This window comes from Arvicola amphibius, chromosome 3 (genome assembly GCF_903992535.2).
Source record: "Arvicola amphibius chromosome 3, mArvAmp1.2, whole genome shotgun sequence".
Lineage (NCBI taxonomy): Eukaryota > Metazoa > Chordata > Mammalia > Rodentia > Cricetidae > Arvicola > Arvicola amphibius.
In genome coordinates, this window is record NC_052049.1 from 125081771 (window position 1) to 125105612 (window position 23842).

A 23842-nucleotide genomic window follows, 5' to 3' on the forward strand; every position below is an offset into this window, starting at 1 on the left:
GCCTTATTATCAAAAGATGAAATAAATGAGCCATTTTATGTTTTCCTTTCTAGGGAAGATGGAAGAACTGAGTCAGGCCCTAGCTGGTAGTTTTTCTGTGTCTCAAGAACTGAACAGCACAGCTGCCCCACACCCTCGCCTATCCCAATACAAGTCCAAGTACAGTTCCTTGGAGCAAAGTGAGCGGCGCCGCCAGTTGCTAGAACTACAGAAATCGTAAGGGTGCTTCAACTCCTTGGCTTCTTTATGCTGGGAGCTGTGACTCATTCACAGGCCACTAGACTTCTCTCCCTAGAACCCCTGCACAGAAGAAGGGTATTCCTGTCCACCAGGCTGGTCTCCTAGACACCCTGCACAGAAGAAGGGTATTCCTGTCCACTGGACTTCTCTCCATAGAACCCCTTCACAGAGATCCACCTGCCTCTGTCTCTGGGGTACTGGGATCAAAAATGTGTACCACTACACCAGCAAAGATGTCAAGTCTTAAGCCAAACAGCTTCTTTTGAAAGTCAAACAAGAAAAGCCTGAGTTTTGGGGTGTTTGCTTGTCTGTTTGATCAACATGCTGTCTGAAGTGGAACGCCCCAGAAGTGTCTCTTTGGACTTCTCACCGCCTTTAGTGTTTTCTCCTTCCTATCTCTGGGCTTTTGATGAGTCTACCAGGCAGGAACTGTTTCTCACCTGAAGTGCAGTGGGGTAATGTGGGTTCAGCTTATACAGCTAGTGAGTCTTGGAAATTCCTCTAAAGATGGTTTACTTTGAACATTTTTTAAATAATTTATTTTTATTTTATGTGCACTGGTGCTCCGTCTACATGTATGTCTGTGTGTGGGTGTCTGACCCTGGATTTCAGACAGCTCTAACCTGCCATGTGGGCCCTGGGGATTGAACCCAGGTCCTCTGGAATAGGAGTCATGCTCCCAACCGCTGAGCCACTTTTCCAGCCCTTACTTTGAACATTCTTTAGAAACCGAGGAAGACTGTATTCAGAGGGTGTTCCCTGCTTAGGAACTGTGAGGTGACAGTCACTAGTTTTACCGTACAAAAGAACTTTTGTTATTTCTTACCCCCACCAGATTTCCCTAGTCACTTCCAAATTTGTCATCCTTTAATTGAATGACATCTGTATGCTGTGGGAGATCTTTGTATAGCATGCATAGACCTGACCTTATCTTGTCCTCCAGCAAGCGGCTGGACTATGTGAACCATGCCAGAAGACTGGCTGAAGATGACTGGACGGGGATGGAGAGTGGGGAAGAAGATAAGAAAGATGATGAGGAAATGGACATTGACCCTGGCAAGAAGTTACCAAAACGCTATGCTAATCAAGTGAGTGTTCCAAAGGTTTATACTCTGCACATGTACTCAAAACCACCAGAATAAGCGCTGCCATAAAAAGAGGGTGGGCAGGCTACAGAGCAAGTGCCAGGACAGGCTCCAGAGCTACGCACAGAAACCCTGTCTCAAAAAACCAAAAACAACAGAAAAAAAAGAATGGGCACTGGGTGGTAGTACATGTCTTAATTCAAGCACTTGGTGGGCAGAGGCAGGTGGCTGTGAGTTCGAGACCAGCTTGGTCTACAAAGCGAGTTCTGGGACAGCCAAGGCTGATACACAGAAAAACCATATCTCGAACAAAACTAAAAACAAACTAAAAATGGGGATGGGCAAGGCTAATGAATAGGAATTGCTGGTGTATTTGTAGAGAGAATGGATGGTAGCAGAGCTGGCTTAAAGTTCTGCTGGCTGACTGGAGACACTGATGAAGCTAGATGTAGTGGCGCACGCCTTTAATCCAGCACTTAGGAGGCAGAGGCAGGTGGATTTCTGTGAGTTCGAGGCCAGCCTGATCTAACATAGTGAGTTCCAGGACAGCCAGACTATGTAGAGAGATTGAGTTTCAAACCAAACCCAAACCCACTGATGAAGTCTGTGGCTAGTGACTTGGAATCACTAGTCCATCTGGCCCCCACACTGTTAGTCAAGGCTGCCAGCTCATACAGAGAGCTCCTGAACCACTACTCCAGTAGCAGATCCACACCTCTTTCCTTTGGACAGGGATTATAACACAGGGCTCTGTATATTCTAGGCAAATGTTCTGTCATTATTGATTGAGAAACCCAGGCTCCTTGTCTTTTGTCTTTTTTAACTATACAGTAGTTTGCCAGCCTGTGGTCCAGAAGAGGGCACCAGATCTCATTACAGATGGTTGTGAGCCACCATGTGGTTGCTGGGAATTGAACTCAGGACCTTTGGAAAAGCAAGCAGTGCTCTTAACCTCTGAGCCATCTCTCCAGCCCGAGATAGGGTCTTTCTGTGTAGCCCTGGCTTGAACTATTACGTAGATCAGGTGTCCTTGAATTTATAGCAGTCGCTTCTTTTGCTTTATTTATAGGTAAATACTGCCATTCCTGGCCTTCCTCCTTTTGGGGGCGGGGGGTTGAGACAGGGTTTCTCAGTAGTTTTGGAGCCTGTCCTGGAACTAACTCTTGTAGACCAGGCTGGCCTTGAACTCACAGAGATCTGCCTGCCTTTGCTTCTGCCTTCCAAGTGCTAGGATTAAAGGTGTGTGCCACCACCGCCAGGCTCTAACCATTCTTTTTTTTTTTTTTTTTAAATATTTATTTATTATGTATACAATGTTCTGTCTGCATGCATGCCTGAAGAGGGCACCAGACCTCATCACAGATAGTTGTGAGCCACCATGTGGTTGCTGGTAATTGAACTCAGGACCTCTAGAAGAGCAGGCAATGCTCTTAACCGCTGAGCCACCTCTCCAGCCCCCCAACCATTCTTTTTTTTTTTTTTAAATATTTATTTATTATGTATACAATATTCTGTCTGTGTGTAAGCCTGCAGGCCAGAAGAGGGTACCAGACCCCATTACAGATGGTTGTGAGCCACCATGTGGTTGCTGGGAATTGAACTCAGGACCTTTGGAAGAGCAGGCAGCGCTCTTAACCACTGAGCCATCTCTCCAGCCCCGCCCCCAACCATTCTTAATAATAAATCTTGGAGTCAGCTATCGGGGTGAAAGCGGAAGGATCAGAGAAGTGCAATGGCCAGACACTAGATTTCTTACCTCTATCGATGCTCAGACCAAAGTCTGCTTTCTCTGACTGACTGCCCAGGCTGCACGGAGCCCCTCCCAGCTGTATCACATTCCTGTCTCCACCTCCCTAGTGCTGGTATTAGAGGTGTGTGATCCCTAGTGCTAGGATCACCTTTGTGTGAGCTCTGTTCCCCTTTAGACTGGATCAATTCCATGTAGCCCAGGGTGGCCTTGAACTAACAGAGATCTGTATGCCTTTGTCTCCTGAGTCCTGGGATAAAAGGTGTGAGCCACCACTGCTTGGCCTCTAGTGGTTTAATTCTGCACTCTGATCTTCAGGCAAGCTTTATTTGTTAAAACATAAAGTATCACCATAATTGTTGGTTTGGATGGGGCCTACCCACCATCCCAGTGTCCTCATCCCTTCCATGTTTGGTATTTTTTTTCTGCTGGAGTATTGGGAGGCCAGTCTTGGCATCGTACATTGGGGTGGTATCAGGTAGGAGGAAGTACATCTGCCCCTAAAGAGATCCAGAGTGGGACATCCTGTTGACCATGGTAATGTTGAACCACAAAACAACCAATCACTTTGCCACACTCAACTAAATCCCTTATTATAGCTGGTGGTGCTACAGGGGAAACAGGAAAGGACTGTCCCACACAGTCGTGGTGTTCCAGAAGAAAGGATGTAAGTCTGAGTTAAAGCAGGAGTCTTCCTTGCTGCAATATACTACTCTGTAGAACCCTCTTGCCTTTAGAATACACTTCTTGGGAATACCCACCTGCTTGTTTCTCCCCCAAATATAGTACAAATAATACAGAGAAAGTATTCTTCAGTTTTTGTTTATTTGCAACAAGGTTTGGCTATGTAACTCAAGTTGACCTTGAACTCATGATTCTTCTGCCTCATACATACAATTCAGTTCTGTTCAGGAAAAATGAAAAACTTTTTATATGTAATCAGGCTTTGCTGTGTGATAGACATGGACCATAAATAGCCTCTATACCCTTATTTTTTATTTTTATTTTATTTTATTTTTTTGTTTTTGGAGACAAGGTTTCTCTGTGTAGCCTTGGCTGTTCTGGAACTTGCTCTGTAGACCAGGCTGACCTTGAATTCAGAGATTCACCTGCCTTTGCCTCTTGAGCCCTGGGATTGAAGGCATGTGCTACCCCTGTCTTGAAAGTTCTTTTTTTTTTTTTGTTTTGTTTTGTTTTGTTTTGAGACAGGGTTTCTCTGAGTATCCCTGGCTATCCTGGAACTCACTCTGTAGACCAGGCTGCCTTCAAACTCAAGAGATCTGCCTTCCTGTGCCTCCTTAGTTCTGGAATTAAAGGCATACACCATCACTACCCAGTGCTCCTGTACTCTTAGAGTAAGTGTAGATATAAGTAAGTTTGCTATATGAAAATAAAATTCTTGACCCTGGTTCGGTAGCTCTTATCTGTAAATTTTAGCATTTAGTTGAAAGGTTAAGGCCTTAGCCAAGGATTGCCAGAGGTCGAAGGTCAGCCTAGGCTATATAATAAATACCAGATCAGCCTGATCTACAGTATGAAATTCAATTTCAAGAGAGAGACAGAAAGGAAAAAAATACTAAAATTCTGTTTTTTTAGTATAGTCACAGGACTGGGCAGCTATCACCATTATTCAATTCTAAGACATTAACTTTCTGTTTTGAAGTATTTTTATTAGCTATATTTATTTGTTTATAATTTCATATGGGTATATAATGCTTTCTGCTTGCCCTTTATCCTTTCTCATACCCCTCTCACTTCTTCAATTCCCCTCCTCCCTACAAATCCTTCCCCCAGATTTATGTCTTTTTGTTTTGTGACCTGCTGCATTTAACCTAAGTCATCCCCGTATCTAGATTTGGAACTATGCATTGGAGCCTGGTGGGCTTACTAGTGGGTTTGTATCTGAAGACATTGATTCCCCATTCCCAGAATCTATCCATAGCCTCTAGTTCAGTGTGTGTGTGTGTGTGTGTGTGTGTGTGTGTGTGTGTGTAGGCCTTGTTGCCAAGACCAGTCTTTTGTTGGCCTTTTGCAAAGAAACTGCAGGTGCTGTGAGTTCATGATTGTAATGGTTATTCATGCCCATAAAATTGGAAAGATAGCATTTCATAGCCCTTCTCCATATCTTCCGGTCTTTCATTCTTTCTGTTTCCTCTTCCAAGATGTTCCCTAAGCCTTAGAAGGGAGGTATAAATGTCTGTTTTAGCACTGAACATTCAGCTGTCACTTATTCTCAGCACCTTAACCAGCCAACCATCATTCACTCCAAAGAGGCTTCTCTAATTAAGACTAAAATAAAAGTAGTTGCCAGGTGGTGGTGGTACACGCCTTTAATCCCAGTACACAGGTGGCAGAGGCAGACAGATCTCCGTGAGTTTGAGGCCAGCCTGGTTTACATACCTAATTCCAGGACAGCCAGGACTACACAAAGAAATCATGTCTTAGAGAAAAACAAAAACCAAAAAGCAGAAACCAAACAAACAAAAAGGCTAAAAGTAGTGTGTGTTTGTATAACTATTGAGAGTTAGAAGGCAGTTTAACATGATGTTAGTTTAGCTTAAAAAAAAAAAAAAAGAGTAATAAGTCCCTTCACCAGAGCCTATGACTTTTGTGGCCATCTGTCTCTGACTCAGGTTTATATTACCATGCATAGCACTTGTAGACCAGACTTGCCTCAAACTCAGAGATTCTCTTGCCTCTGCCTCCCTAGTGCTGGGATTAAAGGCATACGCAACTACACTTGGTTTTAAAAGTATTTTCTATTGAGTTAATAGCTCTTTCAGCAAATATTGGTAATCATGATCGAATTATTATATTATTATTTGTTTTTTCGAGGCAGGGTTTCTCTGTGTAACAGTCCTGGATGTCCTGGAACTCGCTTTGTAGACCAGGCTAGTCTCAAATTTACTGAGATACGCCTACCTCTGTCCAAATTCTGGGATTAAAAGCATGTGCCACCACCGCCCAGCTCAAATTATTTTTGTAAATTGTGACTATGTCTATGCCTGCATGAGTTTTGCGTACTACATGTATGTAATATGCTGGAATCCTCTCCCCCCACTGGGTTTCTCTGTAGCCCTGATTGTCCTCTGCCTCCCGAGTGCTGGGATTAAAGATGTGAGCCACCACTGCCAGTTCAGGCTTGCAACTTTAACATTTAGGAGGTGGAGCCAGGAGGATAAGTTCAGAGTCATGTTCACCTACATAATGAATTAAGGCCAACTTTAAAAAGTTGAAACAACATGTCATTAAGTTGTCCAGGCAAGCTGTGAATTTGGCAATCCTCCCACCTGAGCTTCCCAAGTAAATGAGATTATATGTCTATACCACCAGGCCTGTCTCATAAAATCTTTTATCATAATGTGTGGCATGTCAATTTGGGAAATTATGCTCAAGTCTGAGCATGACTCAGGATGAGTATTCATTCCTGAGGTGTAAACCCTAAATATAATAGTTATAGCACCTTTAGGCTTTGAGGTAAGGCAGTAAGTAGGATGCAGATGGTGATAGTAAGGGCAGATGCCAAGTCATCAGTAAATGCCTTCCGTCTGTTGGTTATGCTGGAGATCAGCTTGCTTCTTAGAGCACCTGGGATGGAAGTACCTCTGCCCTCAGCTTTTAGCTGTATTTGTTTACATATGTAAAATGTTAATGCTTTGTTCTTGTGATGTTTGAATTATATACTCTTGCTGATCTTTTGACACCATTTTTGTGTTCCTAGTTGATGCTTTCTGAGTGGTTAATTGACGTCCCTTCAGATTTGGGGCAAGAATGGATTGTGGTTGTGTGTCCTGTTGGGAAAAGAGCCCTTATTGTGGCCTCCAGGGTGAGTAACTGCTTCTTGCCTCTAACACCAGCAAGCCTACTATATGACAAGTGTATATTTGCTTCCCATTCTCATCAGCCACACCTCTGTGCCTGGAGTTGGCTTCAGAGTGCTTTCCTGCTGGAAGAGACTTTTGCTGATCATCTTTGCACTGATGATAGCCCTGTAGTAAAGAAGCGAGAGTCAAGGACATCTGTGAATGCCTAATGAGAATGGCAGCTTTCTCCCTACAGGGTTCAACCAGCGCCTACACCAAGAGTGGCTACTGTGTCAATAGGTTTTCTTCCCTTCTGCCAGGAGGCAACAGGAGAAACTCAACAACAGCCAAAGGTACCTACCTATGATATCTATTTACTGTCTTTTTTTGGTCTTTCTACCCCACTATCTCTTTGGTGCTGGAGCTCAATCACAAAGGACCTCTGAGGCTTCAGGGGCTAGCTAGCCAATTCTGTAGGTAAAAGGGCTTTTTGCCAACTCCTTGTAAAACCTGAGATTGAGCCCACAGTGAAAGTTAGAAAGTTAACTTCTAAGAGTTGTCTTGTGAGCTTCACACATGTGCTGTAGGACATGCCCGTGTACATGCAACATACATAATAATAGAACTTACAATTAAAATGCAACATTAGGTCTAAAAGCAAGTTTGAGAGAAAGAGCTTATTTGTCTTACACTTCTGCATTGTAGTTCATCATTTAAGGAAGCCAGGACAGGAACTCAAACAATGCAGAAACTTGGAGGCAGGAGCTGATGTAGAGGCCATAGAGGGGCGCTGCTTACTGACGTGCTCGGCCTGCCTTCTTATTGAAACCAGGACCACCAACCTAGGGGTAGCACCACCCACAGTGGGCTGGACTATCGCCCATCAATAACTAATTAAGAAAATGCTCTAAAGATTTGCCTATAACCCAATCTTAGAGATCTTATAGAAGCATTTTCTTTCTTTCTTTCTTTCTTTCTTTCTTTCTTTCTTTCTTTCTTTCTTCCTTCCTTCCTTCCTTCCTTCCTTCCTTCCTTCCTTTTTTTTTTCTCCAGTATTTTGTGATGAATTTCTCTGTGTAACATCCCCGGCTATCCTGAAACTTGCTTGGAACTCGCTTTGTAGAGTTCAACAGGCTGGTCTTAAACTCACTGAGATTCACCTGCCTCTGCCTCCCAAGTGCGGGAATTGAAGGCATGTGCCACCACTGCCCAGCTTATTTGGATTTTTGAGACAGGGTTTCCCTGTATAGCCCTGAGTACCCTGGAACCTCCTTTGTAGACCATGCTGGCCTTGAAAGATCCATCTGCTTCTGCCTCCAAGTGCTGTGATTAAAGGCAGTGTTACTACCACTTCCTAGCAGTAAGCATTGTTTTTAAAGATTTATTTATTATGTATTTAGTATTCTGTCTGCATGCATGCCTTCATGCCAAAAGAGGGCACCAGATCTCATTACGGATGGTTGTGAGCCACCATGTGGTTGCTGGGAATTGAACTCAGGACCTCTGGAAGAGCAGGCAGCGCTCTTGACCACTGAGCCATCTCTCCAGCCCCCCTCAAAGAAGCATTTTTAAAATTAAGGTTCCCTCCTCAAAGATGACTTTAGCTTATGTCAAGTTGACATAAAACCACCCAGCACACCATGTAACTGAAGCTGGCCCGAATCTCCTAATCTTCCTGCCTTAGCCTTTCTCGTGCTAAGATTACAAACTGAGATTATAAGAATGTACCATTATGCCTAGTTATTTACTAAGTTTTTGTCATTTAAGGAAAAAAGTAAGGTGTTGTATAGCCCAGGCTATCTTCAAACTTGCTGTGTAATCAAGACTTGAACTCTAGACCTTTGATCTATTTCTCAGGCAGTAGGATATAAGCATGCGTCATTATGTGTCCTTCATTTGCAACTTTTTTTACTAGCACAAGATAGTGACTTGCCTGGCTAGGTATTTTTTTGTTTGGGTATTTGGTTTTTTTCTTTTCTTTTCTTTTTTTTTTTTTTTAAATATTTATTTATTTATTATGTATACAATACTGTCTGTGTGTATGTCTGCAGGCCAGAAGAGGGCACCAGACCTCATTACAGATGGTTGTTGAGCCACCATGTGGTTGCCGGGAATTGAACTCAGGACCTTTGGAAGAGCAGGCAATGCTCTTAACCACTGAGCCATCTCTCCAGCCCCTGGTTTTTTTCTTTTAATTTTTTTTATATTTTATTATTTTGTGTGTATGGATATTTCGCCTGTATGTGTATCTGTGTACCACTTGCATACAGTGGCTCTGGAAGCCAGAAGAGTTTGTCAGACCCCCTAGCACTAAATCTATAAACTACTGTGACTTGCTATGTGGATTCTGGAAACTGAACCAGGGTTCTCTAGAAGAGTAATCACTGTTTTTAACTTCTGAGTCATTGCTCCAGCACCATTGTTTATGAGACAATATCATAGTACACAGGCTGGGCTTCAAATTGCTCTGTGGCTAAGAATAATATTGCTTTATTGAATGTTGAATATTGTTGAGTATTGAACCCATAACTTTGTGCTTTCCAGACAAACACTTTAATAATGAAGTTCTTCGACTCCATGTTTTACTATTGTTTGTTTTCAACAGGCGGTCTGCTCAGCCGGTTCTGAGATAGAACAAAGTTTAAAACTTTGCAAATATTTTCCATAGGAAAAAGCAGAAAGCAAACCAGATGTTGAAATTAGCATTTCAGTTGATGATGGGAAGAGTGGGATGTTTCTGATGCATCAGTGTGGGGGCCATGAGTTTTGAGTGAACCTAAGGAAGTTGGGGGTGGACCTCTGACATGTTTGGGTGGATTCCCAGGGTTAATGAATGCACCCTTGGAGCCTGGAGATGAATTTCAGGAGCAGGTGTGTGCACATCTGGGGCCTGGAGGTCAGGCGGTGAAATGAGTGAATGTCTGGGGATGGTGGGTGGATACATGAGTCAGGGAAGTAGACACCCAGTATAAAGTGGGACCCTAGGAACCAGCCAAGCTGGAGAGGTGGAGGGCATCGGGTTAGAGGCAGACCAAGCAAAGTGAGAGCCAGGTTTGATTCACACTCAGTTGGGTCTTGCAGAGGCACTGGGTGGGGCTGGCTGCTCCTGAATCTAATGCGGAACTGGAGTAAAAACTACTAATTGGTTTCCAGTTCCAGTGAATCCAAAAACTTGTCTTTGGCTTTGTTAGTCTCTCTCCTCTGCATCTAGAAGACTATGGTCTGTAGTACTTGATCCATAAGCAGTTACACTTATCCTCTATTGAGGACAGAGGGCCTCAGTCCTCTAGTTATAGGCAGACAGAACATAGTGGAAGGGCCTGTTGGCCCTGGTGATCTCAAGATTGTCCATCTAGAGCAGGAGGTTCTGTTAACCCATCTCTGCACCTCTGCTGCTTTGTATCCCAGGCTGCTGATAGTCACAAACTTCTTTCTTTCCACTTTGACCCTTCTGGAAGTTGGCAGGATAGAGCCTCTTTGACTTTCATGGGTACTCTCTGGGTCAAGTTGTCTGATGCTTTTGCCCTTAGATATGGGTGAGGTAGGTCCCTTCCTTGTATAGAATCAGGCAGAGTTTATATTTGTAAAAATTCTAGGTGATTTTCTATAAAATATGAACTGTCTTTTTTTTTTCAAGATAGGGTTTCTTTGTGTAGCCTTGGCTGTCCTACAAGACTAGCTCTGTAGACTAGATTGTCCTCAAACTCACAGGGATCCGCCTGCCTCTGCCTCCCGAGTGCTGGGATTAAAAGCATGTACTACCATGGCTCAGCTGTCATTGATTTTGATAGTCTCAGGGCCAGCTGCTGTTGGTTTTCTTGTTGATCCCTGTTACTCTCCAAGGATGAGGCCACTACCCCATTCCTACTCTTGCGCCCTGGTTAATGCTGGAAAAACCCTCTCCTGAGGCCTCACCATCAGAGTGATCCACAGCTTACTGTGTGAAAATACAAAGCAGACTTCTGGTTAGTTGTTTTAATAACCCACTTTGAATGCTTCCTCCCCTCAGGGTCAGGTCTCCTCAGTTCCATGATAAAATGCAGCCCTATGAGGTCCTCTATGTCGATCTGAACAAAGATCATGCCCTGGGCCCATTGTTAGAGTTTTTTTTTCCTGTGAAGGTCCTGAGAGAATGTCAAGTGTAATGACACAGTGAGCTGTTGCCGAGGTTTCCCAGTCCAATTCTCTTTCTTCTTTGTCATTTTCCTGCTTAGCTATTCCCCTACCTGGCCCTAGTAAGTGGATTAGGATTAAATAATGTATTGGTTGTTTTGAGTGGGACTGGCAAAGCTGAGGCCCAAACCCTGCTCTATTCTCTTCCTGTTCAGACTCATTGAAGATTTCTTCTGTTTTCTCTAGTAAGGCTAGCCTTCTCTGTTTTGTTTTGTTTTATTTTTTCCTTTCTTTTTTTTTTTTGTGATGGAGGTTCATGTAAGGATCAGGTTGATCATGTAATAAGGATAACATTAAATTCCTGATCCTTACCGGGTGGTGGCGCATGCCTTTAATCCCAGCACTCAGGAGGCAGAGACAGGCGGATCTCTGTGAGTTGGAGGCTGCCTGGTGTGCAGAGTGAGGTCCAGGACAGCCAGGGCTACACAGAGAAACCCTGTCTCAAAAAACCACACACAGAGAGACACACAGAGACACACAAATTAAATAGATAGATAGATAGATAGATAGATAGATAGATAGATAAAACAAAAAAGAGAAAAAAGTTCCTCATCCTCTTGCTTCAGCTTACCAAGGGCAGGGAGTACAGGCAAGAGGCAGTGTAGCCTGCCAACTCCTGTTGTTCATAGTTTATGTTGGGTGATTTAGCTCTTGTCTCTTTCTGTGATCATCTTATATCTATTTCCTTGAAGAAAGTGATGAGTGTTACTTGATATTCCTCACACAGCACAGCACTTATAGTAAGAATGTAGAAAGTAATTGTAAGCCAGATGCTGTTGTGTCTAGTCCCTCAGAAGGTCAATGAAAGCTTGGGTAACAGTAAAACCTTTCACAAACACACACAATAAAAATAGCCTAGAGAGGCTGGAGGGAAGTCAGGGACAGTAGGACTGCTGTGAGTTTGAGGCCAGTCTGGGCTACAGCGTGCAGTCCTGTCTTAAAACAGTAAAAAACCAGGTTTGATGTGCCTGCCTGTAATCTTAGCACTTGGAAGATGGAAGCCGGAAGAGCAGGAGTTCAAAGTCATCTTTGGCTCCATAATGAATTCCCGGGTAGCTTATCTTTAAAAAAAAAAAAAAACACAAAAAACTGAGCTTCTTTAAGAGTAAATAAATTTCCCAACTTGTATAGAATTCCCACTTGGCTAAAGTGTGATCTCTAATGTCTTCTGCTATGCCAGGTATCTAGAAAGGGTTATGTAGGACTCTCTCCTTGATGAGTCCATCATCTTTAATACTGACAGTTGCCATAAATCCTAAGGATTGTTTGACTTGAGCCTCTTAAAATGGGCTCCTTCCATCATGGTGGATGGAACACTGTCTTTGAGTTCTGTGTTGACTTTCTTCCTTGTATCTGTAGACTACACCATCCTGGACTGCATTTACAGTGAAGTGAACCAGACCTACTATGTTTTGGATGTGATGTGCTGGCGGGGACACCCTTTTTATGACTGCCAGGTAAGGATTGATAATCTCCTCGTGTCTTTCCTGTCTTCTTCTTTCCTCCTGGGAAGGTGGGTCAGCATGTGGGTTTGGTACGTGACCAACTTCTTGGTAGATACAGGATGTGGTAATCAAGAACATTATCTAGTGCTCCCTGCATCTTCAAGGGTGTCTGAATTAGCTTACTTTTAAAAATAAGTAGGAGGAACTAAGGGAGTATGACAGCTCTTAGGGAGAAAAAAACAGCAGAGCTGCCGGCTGGGACTATGCTAGCAGTTGTGGCCATCCCTTGTCTCGCTCTAGAGAATGGGAGGATTGTTGTAGGGACAATTGAAGGGTAAGAAGTTATGCAGACAACACCATCAAATAAACTCCTGTATCTTCTGTCCTTCACCCACCACGTCCTGACCCTGAAAATGCCAGGTCATCTTTGGTATGATACAGAGCCTCATCTCAAAGCTTGCTCTAGGAAGAGATTACAGACATGATCCACTGTGCCTAACTCCAAATTGGCTTCTTTCCTTCTTTCCTTCCTTCCTTCCTTCCTTCCTTCCTTCCTTCCTTCCTTTTTGTCTTTTTTTGAGACAAAGTCTCACTGTGCAGCCCTGGCTAGCCTGAAACTCAAGAGATTCACCTCCTTCTGCCTCCTGAGTGCTGGGATCTAAAGCATGCTCCCCAACACTGGGATAGCCCACTAGACTGTTTCTTTCTATTCTGTTACCTTATGGTGGATTTCAGAAACACCAGCTAGTGTTGGCTCAGTTTGTCTGGGACAGAATCTTGCTATCTAGCCCTGGACGACCTGGAACTCATTAAGTAGCCACACCCTGCTCTGTCTTTGAAACAAGAAGTCATTACTTAGCCTAAGACAGCCCCAAACCTACCGTCCTCCTCCTGTCTCCATCTCCCCAAGTGGTTGAGAGTATAGGTTTTGTCGCCATTCCTGCTCCATGTTTCCCTTTACTTTTTTATTTTTGGTATTTTTGTTTGCTTGTTTGTTTTTTATTTTCCAAGGCAGGCTTTCTCTGTGTAGTCCAGGCTGTCTTAGAATTTGCTCTGTAGACCAGACTGGCCTTGAATTTACAGAGATCTTCCTGCCTCTGCCTTCCTAGTGCTGGGATTAAAGATGTGTGCCACCACCGTCCGGCTCTCCCTTTAGTTTTTTTAAAAGGATATTCACCACATATATTCATAACTTATAGATTTGGTAATTAAAACTACATCTATATTTCCACATATATAGTTATACTATAAGGAAAATACAAGTTCAGCATGGTAGCTCATGACTGTGATCCCTTTATTACAGGCTGAAGCTGAAAGAATGTCATGAATCTCAAGCCCAGTCTGAGCTATGTAGCAAGACCATTCCTGTCTCAACAAAACAGATCAGGAGACTGAGGGTGCAGTTCAATTAGTAAAATGCTTACATACTGCACACAAAACTCTGCATTCAGTCCCCAGCACCTCATAAACTGGTACATGCCTGCAGCCTTCACAGATGATCAGAAGTTCAAAGCCACCCTCTGATATATAGCAAGTTTGAGGCCAGCCCGAGCTACACAAAACCCTGTCTGAACAAGAACATGGGGCTGGAGAGGTGGCTCAGAGATTAAGAGCACTGGCTGTTCTTCCAGACAATCCTGAGTTCAATTCCCAGCACCCACATGGCAGCTCACAACCATCTGTAATGAGATCTGATGACCTCTTCTGGTGTGCAGGAATACATGCAGGCAGAATGCTGTATACATAATAAGTAAATACATTTTTTTTATTTTTTAATATTTATTTATTTTATTATGTAAAGAATATTCTGTCTGTGTATATGCCTGCAGGCCAGAAGAGGGCACCAGACCCCTTTACAGATGGTTGTGAGCCACCATGTGGTTGCTGGGAATTGAACTCAGGACCTTTGGAAGAGCAGGCAATGCTCTTAACCTCTGAGCCATCTCTCCAGCCCCAGTAAATACATTTTTTGAAAAACACACATACACACAGAAGAAAAAGAAAATTGCTTTTATTGTTTCAAATTTCCAGAAGTAAAGTAAAAGAATAAGGAGTGTCTCAGAAAGATGCATATTAATAATTCAGAGAATCAAGTACTTAGGAAAAGATTCAGCAGTATAGTGTTTTTTATTTTTTTTTTTATTTTTTTATTTTTTTTAGTATAGTGTTTTTTAATAGCCAGATTAAAATGAAGCAAGGAGGAATCTAGGTCTCACATATTTTCTTTGTTTACCCAGGCAAGTGACTTTACTTTTTTGATTCTCAGAGTCCTCGAAATGTAAAATAACAATAATGTTAAAATAGTGGTTGGTTGAAGTTATAGCAAGTAGTTGAAGAAATTCATTAATTCTTTATCTGTTTATTTATTTGTTTGTTTTTCCAGTCAGGGTTTCTCTGTATAGTTCTGACTGTCCTGGAACTTGCTCTATAAGATCAGGCTGGCCTCATACTCACAGAGATACACCTGCCTCTCCTTCCGGAGTACCGGAATTAAAGGTGTGTGCCACCATAGCCCAGCTATGTATGTATGTATGTATTTAAAGACAGAGTCTCATTCTATAGTTGAAGTTGGCATAGGTCTAACTATATAGCCTTGGTTGGCCTAAATCTTTTTTTTTTTAAGATTTATTTATGTATTATGTGTACAATATTCTACCTGCATGTATCCCTGTGGGCCAGAAGAGGGCACCAGATCTCATTACAGATGGTTGTGAGCCACCATGTGGTTGCTGGGAATTGAACTCAGGACCTCTGGAAGATCAGCCAGTGCTCTTATCCTTTGAGCCATCTCGCCAGCCCCTGGCCTAAATCTTGTGGGCAATCCTACTGTGGTTTTCCAAATGCTGGGTTTACAGGCATGACCCACTATATCTGAGTAAAGATTGTATTGTTCTTATTGTTTGAAGCAGGTCACCCTATATAAGAGGCTGAAGATTGCTAGACAGTGGTGGTGCACACCTTTGATCTCAGAACTGGGGAGGCAGAGACAGGGGCATCTCTGAATTTGAGGCCAGCCTGGTCTACAAAGTGAGTTCCAAGACAGCCAGGGCTGTTACACAGAGAAACCCTGTCTCGAAAAACCAGACCAAGGGATGAAGAGATGACTTAGCAGTTAAGAGCTAGCTGTTTTTCTAGAGGTTGTGAGTTCAGTTCCTATCAACTACATGGTGGCTTACAATCATTCATAATAGGATCTGATACCCTCTTCTGGAATGTAGGTTTATATGCAGAGCACTCATACATAAAATATAAATAAATAAAAAATTTTTAAAAAGAAAAAAACAAGAGGTGAAAGATTAATTAATTAGATTATAGGTGTTGGCTGGGCCTGGTGGCCTTTGATTCCAGCACCTGGGGAGGCAATGGGGGCTTTATGAGTTCGAGCCCAGCTCAGACTACATAGTGAGACTCTGTCTTTAAAAAATAAATATAGTCAGGTGTGGTGGTATGTGCCCTTCATCCCAGCCCTCAGAAGGCAAGTAGATGTAGATGTCTCTGAGTTTTTAGAGGTAAGCAAGCAGATCTCTGTTAGTTTGAGACTAGCTTGGTCTACACAGAAGATTCCAAGATTCCAAGACAGTCATATGTGTGTGAGAGAGAGAGGGGAGGAAGAGAGGGAGAGAGAGAGATTCTATTTCAAAAACAAACAAACAGACGCCCACCAAACCTAAATAAATAAATACTAGATGTTGCTGTATAGTCCAGGATAACCTCCAACTCGTGGTCCTTCTGATTCGGGGATTGCAAGTGTGAGCCACCATGCCCTGGCATCTTAAGAAGGAGAGTGGAATCAAGACAGATTTTATATATCATAGGCTGATTTCACTATGTAGTCAAGGATACCTGCCTCTATCTCCTAGATGTTGGGATTTGTGCAGGTTTGAGCCTCTATGACTGGCAGCTTTGCTAAATTTTAAAAGAATAAAAATCTCTATACTGTAGTGTGGGGCTGCGGGCAGGCCTGCTTTTCATCCCGCCCAGATTCCACATGGCTAGCTTTACACCCGAAATAACAACACACAAACTGTATTAATTTCAACACTGCCTGGCCCATTAGTTTCAGCCTCTTACATCTTGATTAACCCATATCTAATAATCTGTGTAGCACCACGAAGTGGTACCTTATCGGGAAGATTCTAGCGTAAGTCCATCTTGGGCCGGAGCTTCATCGCGTCTCTCTCAGAGAGGAGAGGCATGGCATCTGTCTCACTTAGGAGAGGCGTGGCATCTGACTGAGCCATCTACCTCACTTCTTTCTTCCTGTTCTGTCTACTCCACCCACCTAAGGGCTGGCCCATTAAATGGGCCAAGGCAGTTTTCTTTATTAACGAATGAAATCAACAGTTAGATAGAAGACACACCTACATTATTTCCCCTTTTTCTGTTTAAACAAAAAAGAAAGGCTTTCACTTTAACATAGTAAAATTACATATAACAGTTGATAACAGTTATCAAGCAAGAATTACAGTTACAATATTTATATCTACTTTCCCTTTTATCATAACTAAGTAAAACTATAACTATCTATTTATTCTTCAACTCTATCAAAGACTCCAGAAGGATATAATATTACCTAAGTAAATGAGAAGTAAGCAACTTACAAAACTCTAGAAATCACAGAGACATCTCGCTGCGTGGACAGTCACCCAAAGTTCCTCTGCACCGTTGGGGCATCCATCTTTGGCCTACAGGCCTGTAGTTTCCAGCAGACATTTCCATGAAGCAGGAAATTTCAAAGGCAGTTCAGTCAGTATCTGCTGCGTCCTGCAGAATGTCTCGCAGACTCTTTTATGAATCAGGAACCCCGAGAGATCATCTCACCATTAGACAAGTTCAGCAGTCCTCTCTCTGCGGGTTCTTTGTGTGCAGTTTATGCCAACAGTCCAGGCAAGAGCAGTTTCTTGCCCAAATGGCTATCAAACTCCATAAGGAGCCTCTTTGATGCCCATCTTCCTCTTGAAGTAGATTGGCACTGCCAGGAGCAGACATGTCTCATTGTCATGAAAAGTCCTAAGTTATTAAAACATTTAAATGGCATATTCTGTAGTCTTTGAAAGATATGAAGAATGCCTATCTGAAATATATCTATGTACATCTAGAAAATCTAACTAACATGACTACAAGTTTGACTATTATTGATGACTATCCATAACAACCTATATACATTACATTTTTAAATGAACTACACAATCACAATACCTTAATCAGTATCAGAAATACATATACATATAACAAAATTGACCTTAAATTTATATCAAGAGTAAAATTTATATCAATGTAAATTATTCATATCTATATCAATATACTTGTCTGAAAATGTTTTATATAACATAATATTTTGTATAACATAAACAGTGAAAATCTATTTTAGAATTTTATTTATCTTTATTGTGTATGTGATGTGTTTGAATGAATGAAGGCAAGTACATGAAGGTTAAAGGATATCTTTTGGGTGAAGGTTTTCATCTTCCAAGTGTGGGTTATAAAGAGAAATCCAGGTTACAAATTTGCATAACAAGTGCTCTCAGCCACTGATCCATCTTCCCATCGGAAACATCCGCCACACACACAATTAAAATCTTGAAAATTTTGATAAATTTATGGTTATCAATGGAAATGGGGATAGCAACATCAGGGTTTAGGTCTTTTTAAGTCACATGGCTGTGAGAATGAACGTTTCGTTCATATAAACGTTTGAGATGAACAATATTTTACCTTTTTTTTCCTCAACCTTCTGTGTGACAGACTGATTTCCGATTCTACTGGATGCACTCAAAGTTACCAGAAGAAGAAGGACTCGGAGAGAAAACCAAGATTAATCCTGTAAGGCTATTATTAATATTACACAGTTCTTTATCATTATTATTGTTTGGTTTAGAAACAAGGCTTCATATGGCCCAAGCTGGCCTTGAACTGGCTATGCGACTATGGCCTTAGAAGCCCTGATCTTCTTGCCTCAGCTTCCTAACTGTTGGAATTACAGGCACGAGCTACAGTTCCCCTTCCTTCCTTCCTTCCTTCCTTCCTTCCTTCTTTCCTTCCTTCCTTCCTTCCTTCCTTCCTTCCTTCCTTCCTGTTCCCACCCCCCCCAAGGTTTATTACTTATACAGTATTCTGCCTCCATGTATGTCTGCAGGCACCAGATCTCATTACAGATGTTTGTGAGCCACCATATGGTTGCTGGGAATTGAACTCAGGACCTCTGGAAGGGCAACCAGTGCTCTTAACTGCTGAGCCATCTCTCCAGCAACCCCCTCCTGTCTTTTTAAACAGGGTTTCTGTTCATAGTCCTGGCTGTCTTATAGACCAGGCTAGTCTCAAACTCACAGAGATCTGTTTGCCTCTGACTCCTGAGTGCTGAGGCTAAAGGTGTGTGTCACCACTCCTGGCCCAAAATTATTTTATAATTATATCTGTATATGTGTTTTGCCTACCTGTATATCTGCACTACCTGGAGCCCACAGGGGTCAGAAGAAGGCATCAGATCTCCTCAGAGTGGTTGGGAACAGCCATGTGACTGCTAGAAATCAAAGCCAGGTCCTCTGGAAGAGCAACCAGTGCTCTTAACCACTGAGCCATCCCTCCAACCCCAGAGTCACCAATTTTGATTGATGAGTTTATCTTTTGAGGCAGCATATTATAATAGTGCAATGGGATGACTATGAATTGTTTCAGTTTAATAGTGTAGGGCTGGAGGTAGGGCTCAGTTTCTAGATCTTGTTTAGAATATATAAAGACCTAGGTTCAATCCCTAGGACCATTAAAAATAATAATGGTAATTAGGATAATAGCCTCACTTACTTTAGTGGTGTGTATGTGTGTTTTGTCTGCAAATTGTACTAATAAGCCAGGAGGGGTAGTAATCCTAGCACGCAGGAGGCTGAGGAAGGAGGAGCTCAATTTTGACATTAGCTTGGACAATATAGCTATAGAGTGAGAGCACATCTCTAAAAATAAAGGGTACTATCAAGAGTTATTGTAGGAACCAAATTACACACACACACACACACACACACACACACACACATTCACATGCAGATCTTCATAGCTTAATCCTTATGGTAAAGCACTTGGTAAATGATGCTTATTATAAAATGCTTCATGTGTATGTGTAGTAATTGCATCCAGGGCCTCACCTAAGCTCAGTAAGCATTTTACCGCTTTCTCTGTTTGTGTGTGTCTGTGTGCATGTGTGTTTGCGTGTGTGTGGTGATTGAACCGAGAGCCTCACGCATGCTCAGTGAGCATTTTATCATTCTGTGTGTGTGTGTGTGTGTGTGTGTGTGTGTGTATAGTAATTGAATACACAGCCTCACCCATGTTCACTGAGCTGTACCTATGTTATGTGGTAAACTTTTCTTGGGGAGACACAATAACACATTTACTCACTCCAGATAGGGAACCAACCCCTATAGAACAAACTACGGTACTCCCCACAGTCCAGCATGGTGAACCAATGATTTCTGTTGGGATTAGTTATAGGAATATGGGTAAGGGGTTACTTATAGGAACAGAAATGACTGAAAACGACTGTATCACCAAAGCCCACCCCAGCATGGGTTACAGCTCACAAGAGCTGGGAAATCTGAGCACCTGCAGGTAGCTCAGCAGGTTGAAGAGTGTCCTACCTGAGTGACTCTTTGTTTTGTTTTGTTTTTGTTTTTGTTTTTGTTTTTTGTTTTTCAAGACAGGGTTTCTCTGTGACTTTGGAGCCTGTCCTGGAACTAGCTCTTGTAAACCAGGCTGGTCTTGAACTCACAGAGATCCGCCTGCCTCTGCCTCCCACATGCTGGGATTAAAGGCGTGCGCCACCACTCCATTCCAGGTGACTCTTTTCTAAATCTTTTTCAGGATACTCAGCTGGTTTCCGCCTCTTGTAGGCGCTGTCTGGTCTCAGAGCCTTCTTTGCAGAGTATTTGCTCTTTTGATCTGAGAGAGATTGCTCAGCATGTATTGTTTACTCCAGCAGCATAACAGGGCCTAGTTCATCTGGTCAGTTTTAGGGACGTCCTGAGGTTGTTGACCCATTTGCAGAGCTTCCCTGTGTGATGAAGTATTTCAATATACAACAACCTATTAGCAATTTTACAGACAAGGATTTCACTGGATAGCCCAGGCTGGCCTGGAGCTTGCTATGTAAGTCAGACTAACTTAGATCTCTGTGAGTAGTGCCTGGGATTTGGTGAAACACATACTCTTAGACTGTTCTTAGAGTGCTGGAAGTGGGATCTAAGCATTTGAATTTCTTTCTATTCCTTTTCCCCTTTTTAAAGACTGGATTGATAGCTTAGGTTGACCTTGAAACTCCAAACTCACAGTGATTTTCCTGCCTCAGCTTCCCAAGTACTGGGAAGCAAAACTTATTTGATAAAGTCTTCAGTCATTAGAGCTAGTATCGTTTGAAACATGTACTAACTCTTTGTTTTCTTTGTATTTCAGTTTAAATTTGTGGGGCTAAAGAATTTCCCATGTACCCCTGAGAGCCTGTGTAAGGTGCTGTCTATGGATTTTCCTTTTGAGGTAATGAAACGATTGTCTATTGCTCTGACATGATTATAGGATACAAGGAGGCCGGGTACATGAAATCTTTTTTTTTTTTTTTTCGAGACAGGGTTTCTCTGCGGCTTTGGAGCCTGTCCTGGAACTAGCTCTTGTAGACCAGGCTGGTCTCGAACTCACAGAGATCCGCCTGCCTCTGCCTCCCGAGTGCTGGGATTAAAGGCATGCGCCACCACCGCCCGGCATGAAATCTTAACAGAGCCTCTGATTTTGCTCTGTCTAAGCATCAAAACAGGGCTGAAAAGTAATTTTTTTGCTGAAAATGAATTCTAAGAAAGTGTAGTTGCTGCCCTCAGAGCCTCAGCCTTACTTCCACTAAAGTCAACACCAGAATTGAATAGTCCCCTAGCACCCCAGGAAACAGGCCTAGAGAAGAGCAGAGGATCCCTCCATCCTGGGTCATCATTGTGTGCCTTGTTTGACGGCCATGGCAGGTTGTAAAGGCATATGGGCATATGTGGCTGACTGACCCCAGCAGATGTTTGAACCTCTGATTCTTTTTTGATCAAACCACCAATGGCTCCTAGGATAACAGTGTTTACTAATCAGTGGCAGGGTGGGAGGGCCAACTCCCTTACTTTGTCCATACTTGCCATGTATTAGCACTGAAAGACTCCTGTCCCTGGGAACTCCTGGAACAGTCTTTTATCATCCTCAGAACCTGCAGCTATTCTCTTGGCTTAACAAGCAAAGTTTTCTTTGCTATCATCCTTTTAAAATTCTGCCCAGTCACAGTCAAATGTATTGAATTTGTGAAGGATCACAGCTTCCTGGATAAGGAAATGGCAGAGACTAAGTTGCTTCATTTCTGGAATCAATTACGAAGGTGGTGGGAGCACTATCTTTATTTGTAACTCTTAGAGCTTTTTAGGGGTGAGTCACAGAGTCACAACGGAGAAAGATGGGCTGCAGGAGTCTTTCCCGTCTAGAAGAATGCAGTTTCCCAGAATTTGGCTCTTAGCAGTCTTGGGGGAGGTCTAGGCAGCAGCAGTAGCTTGGGCAGCAGGGCCTCTGAACAGGATTGTTCCTGTGTGAGTGTACGTCGGTGGGGCTACCTAGATCTCCTGCTCTCATCCCATATGAGGAGCTCAGCCTTACTATTGAGACTTTGTGGCGGTAGAAAGAACCCAGAATGTGGGGAGAGAAGACATGGACTCAGGTTGAATTCCTGCTTCATACTTTGCATCTTTACAGAGGTGCCTAGAACTTTCTATATTGAAAAACCCCATCTCTAAAAAAGTAAAACAATGGGTGGAAAACATTTTGTTTGTTTGTTTTGTTTTTGTTTTTTTTTTTTTTTTTTTGGTTTTTTCGAGACAGGGTTTCCCCATAGTTTCTAGAGCCTGTCCTGGAACTAGCTCTTGTAGACCAGGCTGGCCTCGAACTCAGAGATCCGCCTGCCTCTGCCTCCCGAGTGCTGGGATTAAAGGCGTGCGCTACCACCGCCCGGCCCGGTGGAAAACATTTTATAAGTGGAACAGTGGTCTTTTTAAATTTTTGTTTGTGTTCTTGTTTAGATCTCCCCTTTTTCCTTTTTTTTGGAGATAGTTTCTCTATATAGTTCAGTCTGTTTGATCTTGAAATCTCCCTGCTTCAACCTTTGGAGTCCTGGGGTTATAGGTGTGTACTGCCACTTCTAGCCCCAGCCCTTTCTCTAATAATAAGCTTCATAAGAGAAGCAAGGAGTTTTTCCGCCACTGGCAGTTGCTTAGAAAAATAAAAAATGAAAGAAAGAAAGGAAGAAAGAACGAAAGAAAGGAAGGAAGGAACGAAAGATTGCCTGGGCCTGGCTGCACATTCTTTTAATCCCATCACTTAGAAGGCAGAGGCTGGTGGATCTCTGTGAGTTCAAGGCCAGACTGGTCTACATAGCTAGATGGGCTTTGTAATAGACAGACCTTGTTTTCCAGCAACCAAAAAAGGACCCATAAGAGCTGCCTCTGTGTAGTTGTCTTTGAAATATGTGACCTTCAGTCATTCTGATTCCTGATTTTTCTGCTTACAGGTAGATGGACTTCTCTTCTACCATAAACAGACCCACTATAGCCCTGGGAGTACTCCCTTGGTGGGCTGGCTGCGCCCCTACATGGTGTCAGATATTCTGGGTGTAGCCGTGCCATCTGGCCCGCTGACCACCAAGCCAGAATATGCTGGGCACCAACTCCAACAGATTATTGAGCACAAGAGGAGCCAGGAGGACATGAAGGATAAACTCACACACAAGACTTCTGAGAATGGGCACTATGAGCTAGAGCACCTGTCTACTCCCAAGCCGAAGAGTCCTCCCCACAGCCCTGGGAACCTCATGGACAACTAAAAGGACAGCCCATGAAAGACTGGGGAAGAGGACAGTGGTAATGGCAATAGGTGATCTTATTTCAGAGTGCACTTTCCAAACCCACCCTGCTGGAAAGTTGGCTCAGACTGTTGGGGATGAGTCCCTATTGGATGGAGTAGAATCCAGGTAGATTTTAATATCTTTTTGCTGTGGTATGTACATCCCAGGTCCACAATGTAAATATATGTGATTCTTAAGAAAAAGGTTGCTTGTGGTTTTTCGATTTATTTTTGTGATTATTAAGATTTAGGTATCTCCTCCCCCTTCCCCTTACTCCGTAGGATACTTATGGCATGACTGTTCAAATCTTGACCCATTTCACCCTTCTTAGCACCCAAACATTCTGCTGAGTTTCCAGTTGCTGCTGTTGGTAATGCCATTTTCTGAAAGGTCTTACCAGGAACTGCAGTTCTTGGTATTTGAATATGTTCCTTCTTCTGAGAAAACAAGTG

General features: G+C 42.8%; 1 protein-coding gene across 2 annotated transcripts in view; it reads left to right on the forward strand.

Annotated features, from left to right (window-relative positions):
• Window positions 1-23596, forward strand: part of Snupn (snurportin 1) — a 30116-nt gene extending 6520 nt beyond the window's left edge. Inside the window, exons 2-9 of one of the 2 annotated variants that reach the window (XM_038324181.1) lie at window positions 54-216; window positions 1184-1328; window positions 6794-6898; window positions 7132-7228; window positions 12408-12505; window positions 18239-18316; window positions 20933-21013; window positions 23058-23596. In XM_038324181.1, the coding sequence (XP_038180109.1) occupies window positions 59-216; window positions 1184-1328; window positions 6794-6898; window positions 7132-7228; window positions 12408-12505; window positions 18239-18316; window positions 20933-21013; window positions 23058-23369 (1074 nt within the window). In that variant the 5' untranslated portion in view covers window positions 54-58 and the 3' untranslated portion in view covers window positions 23370-23596. The remainder of the gene's footprint in view (window positions 1-53; window positions 217-1183; window positions 1329-6793; window positions 6899-7131; window positions 7229-12407; window positions 12506-18238; window positions 18317-20932; window positions 21014-23057) is intronic. The other variant, XM_038324182.1, reaches the window with a different exon arrangement.
• Window positions 23597-23842: the final 246 nt, after the last annotated feature.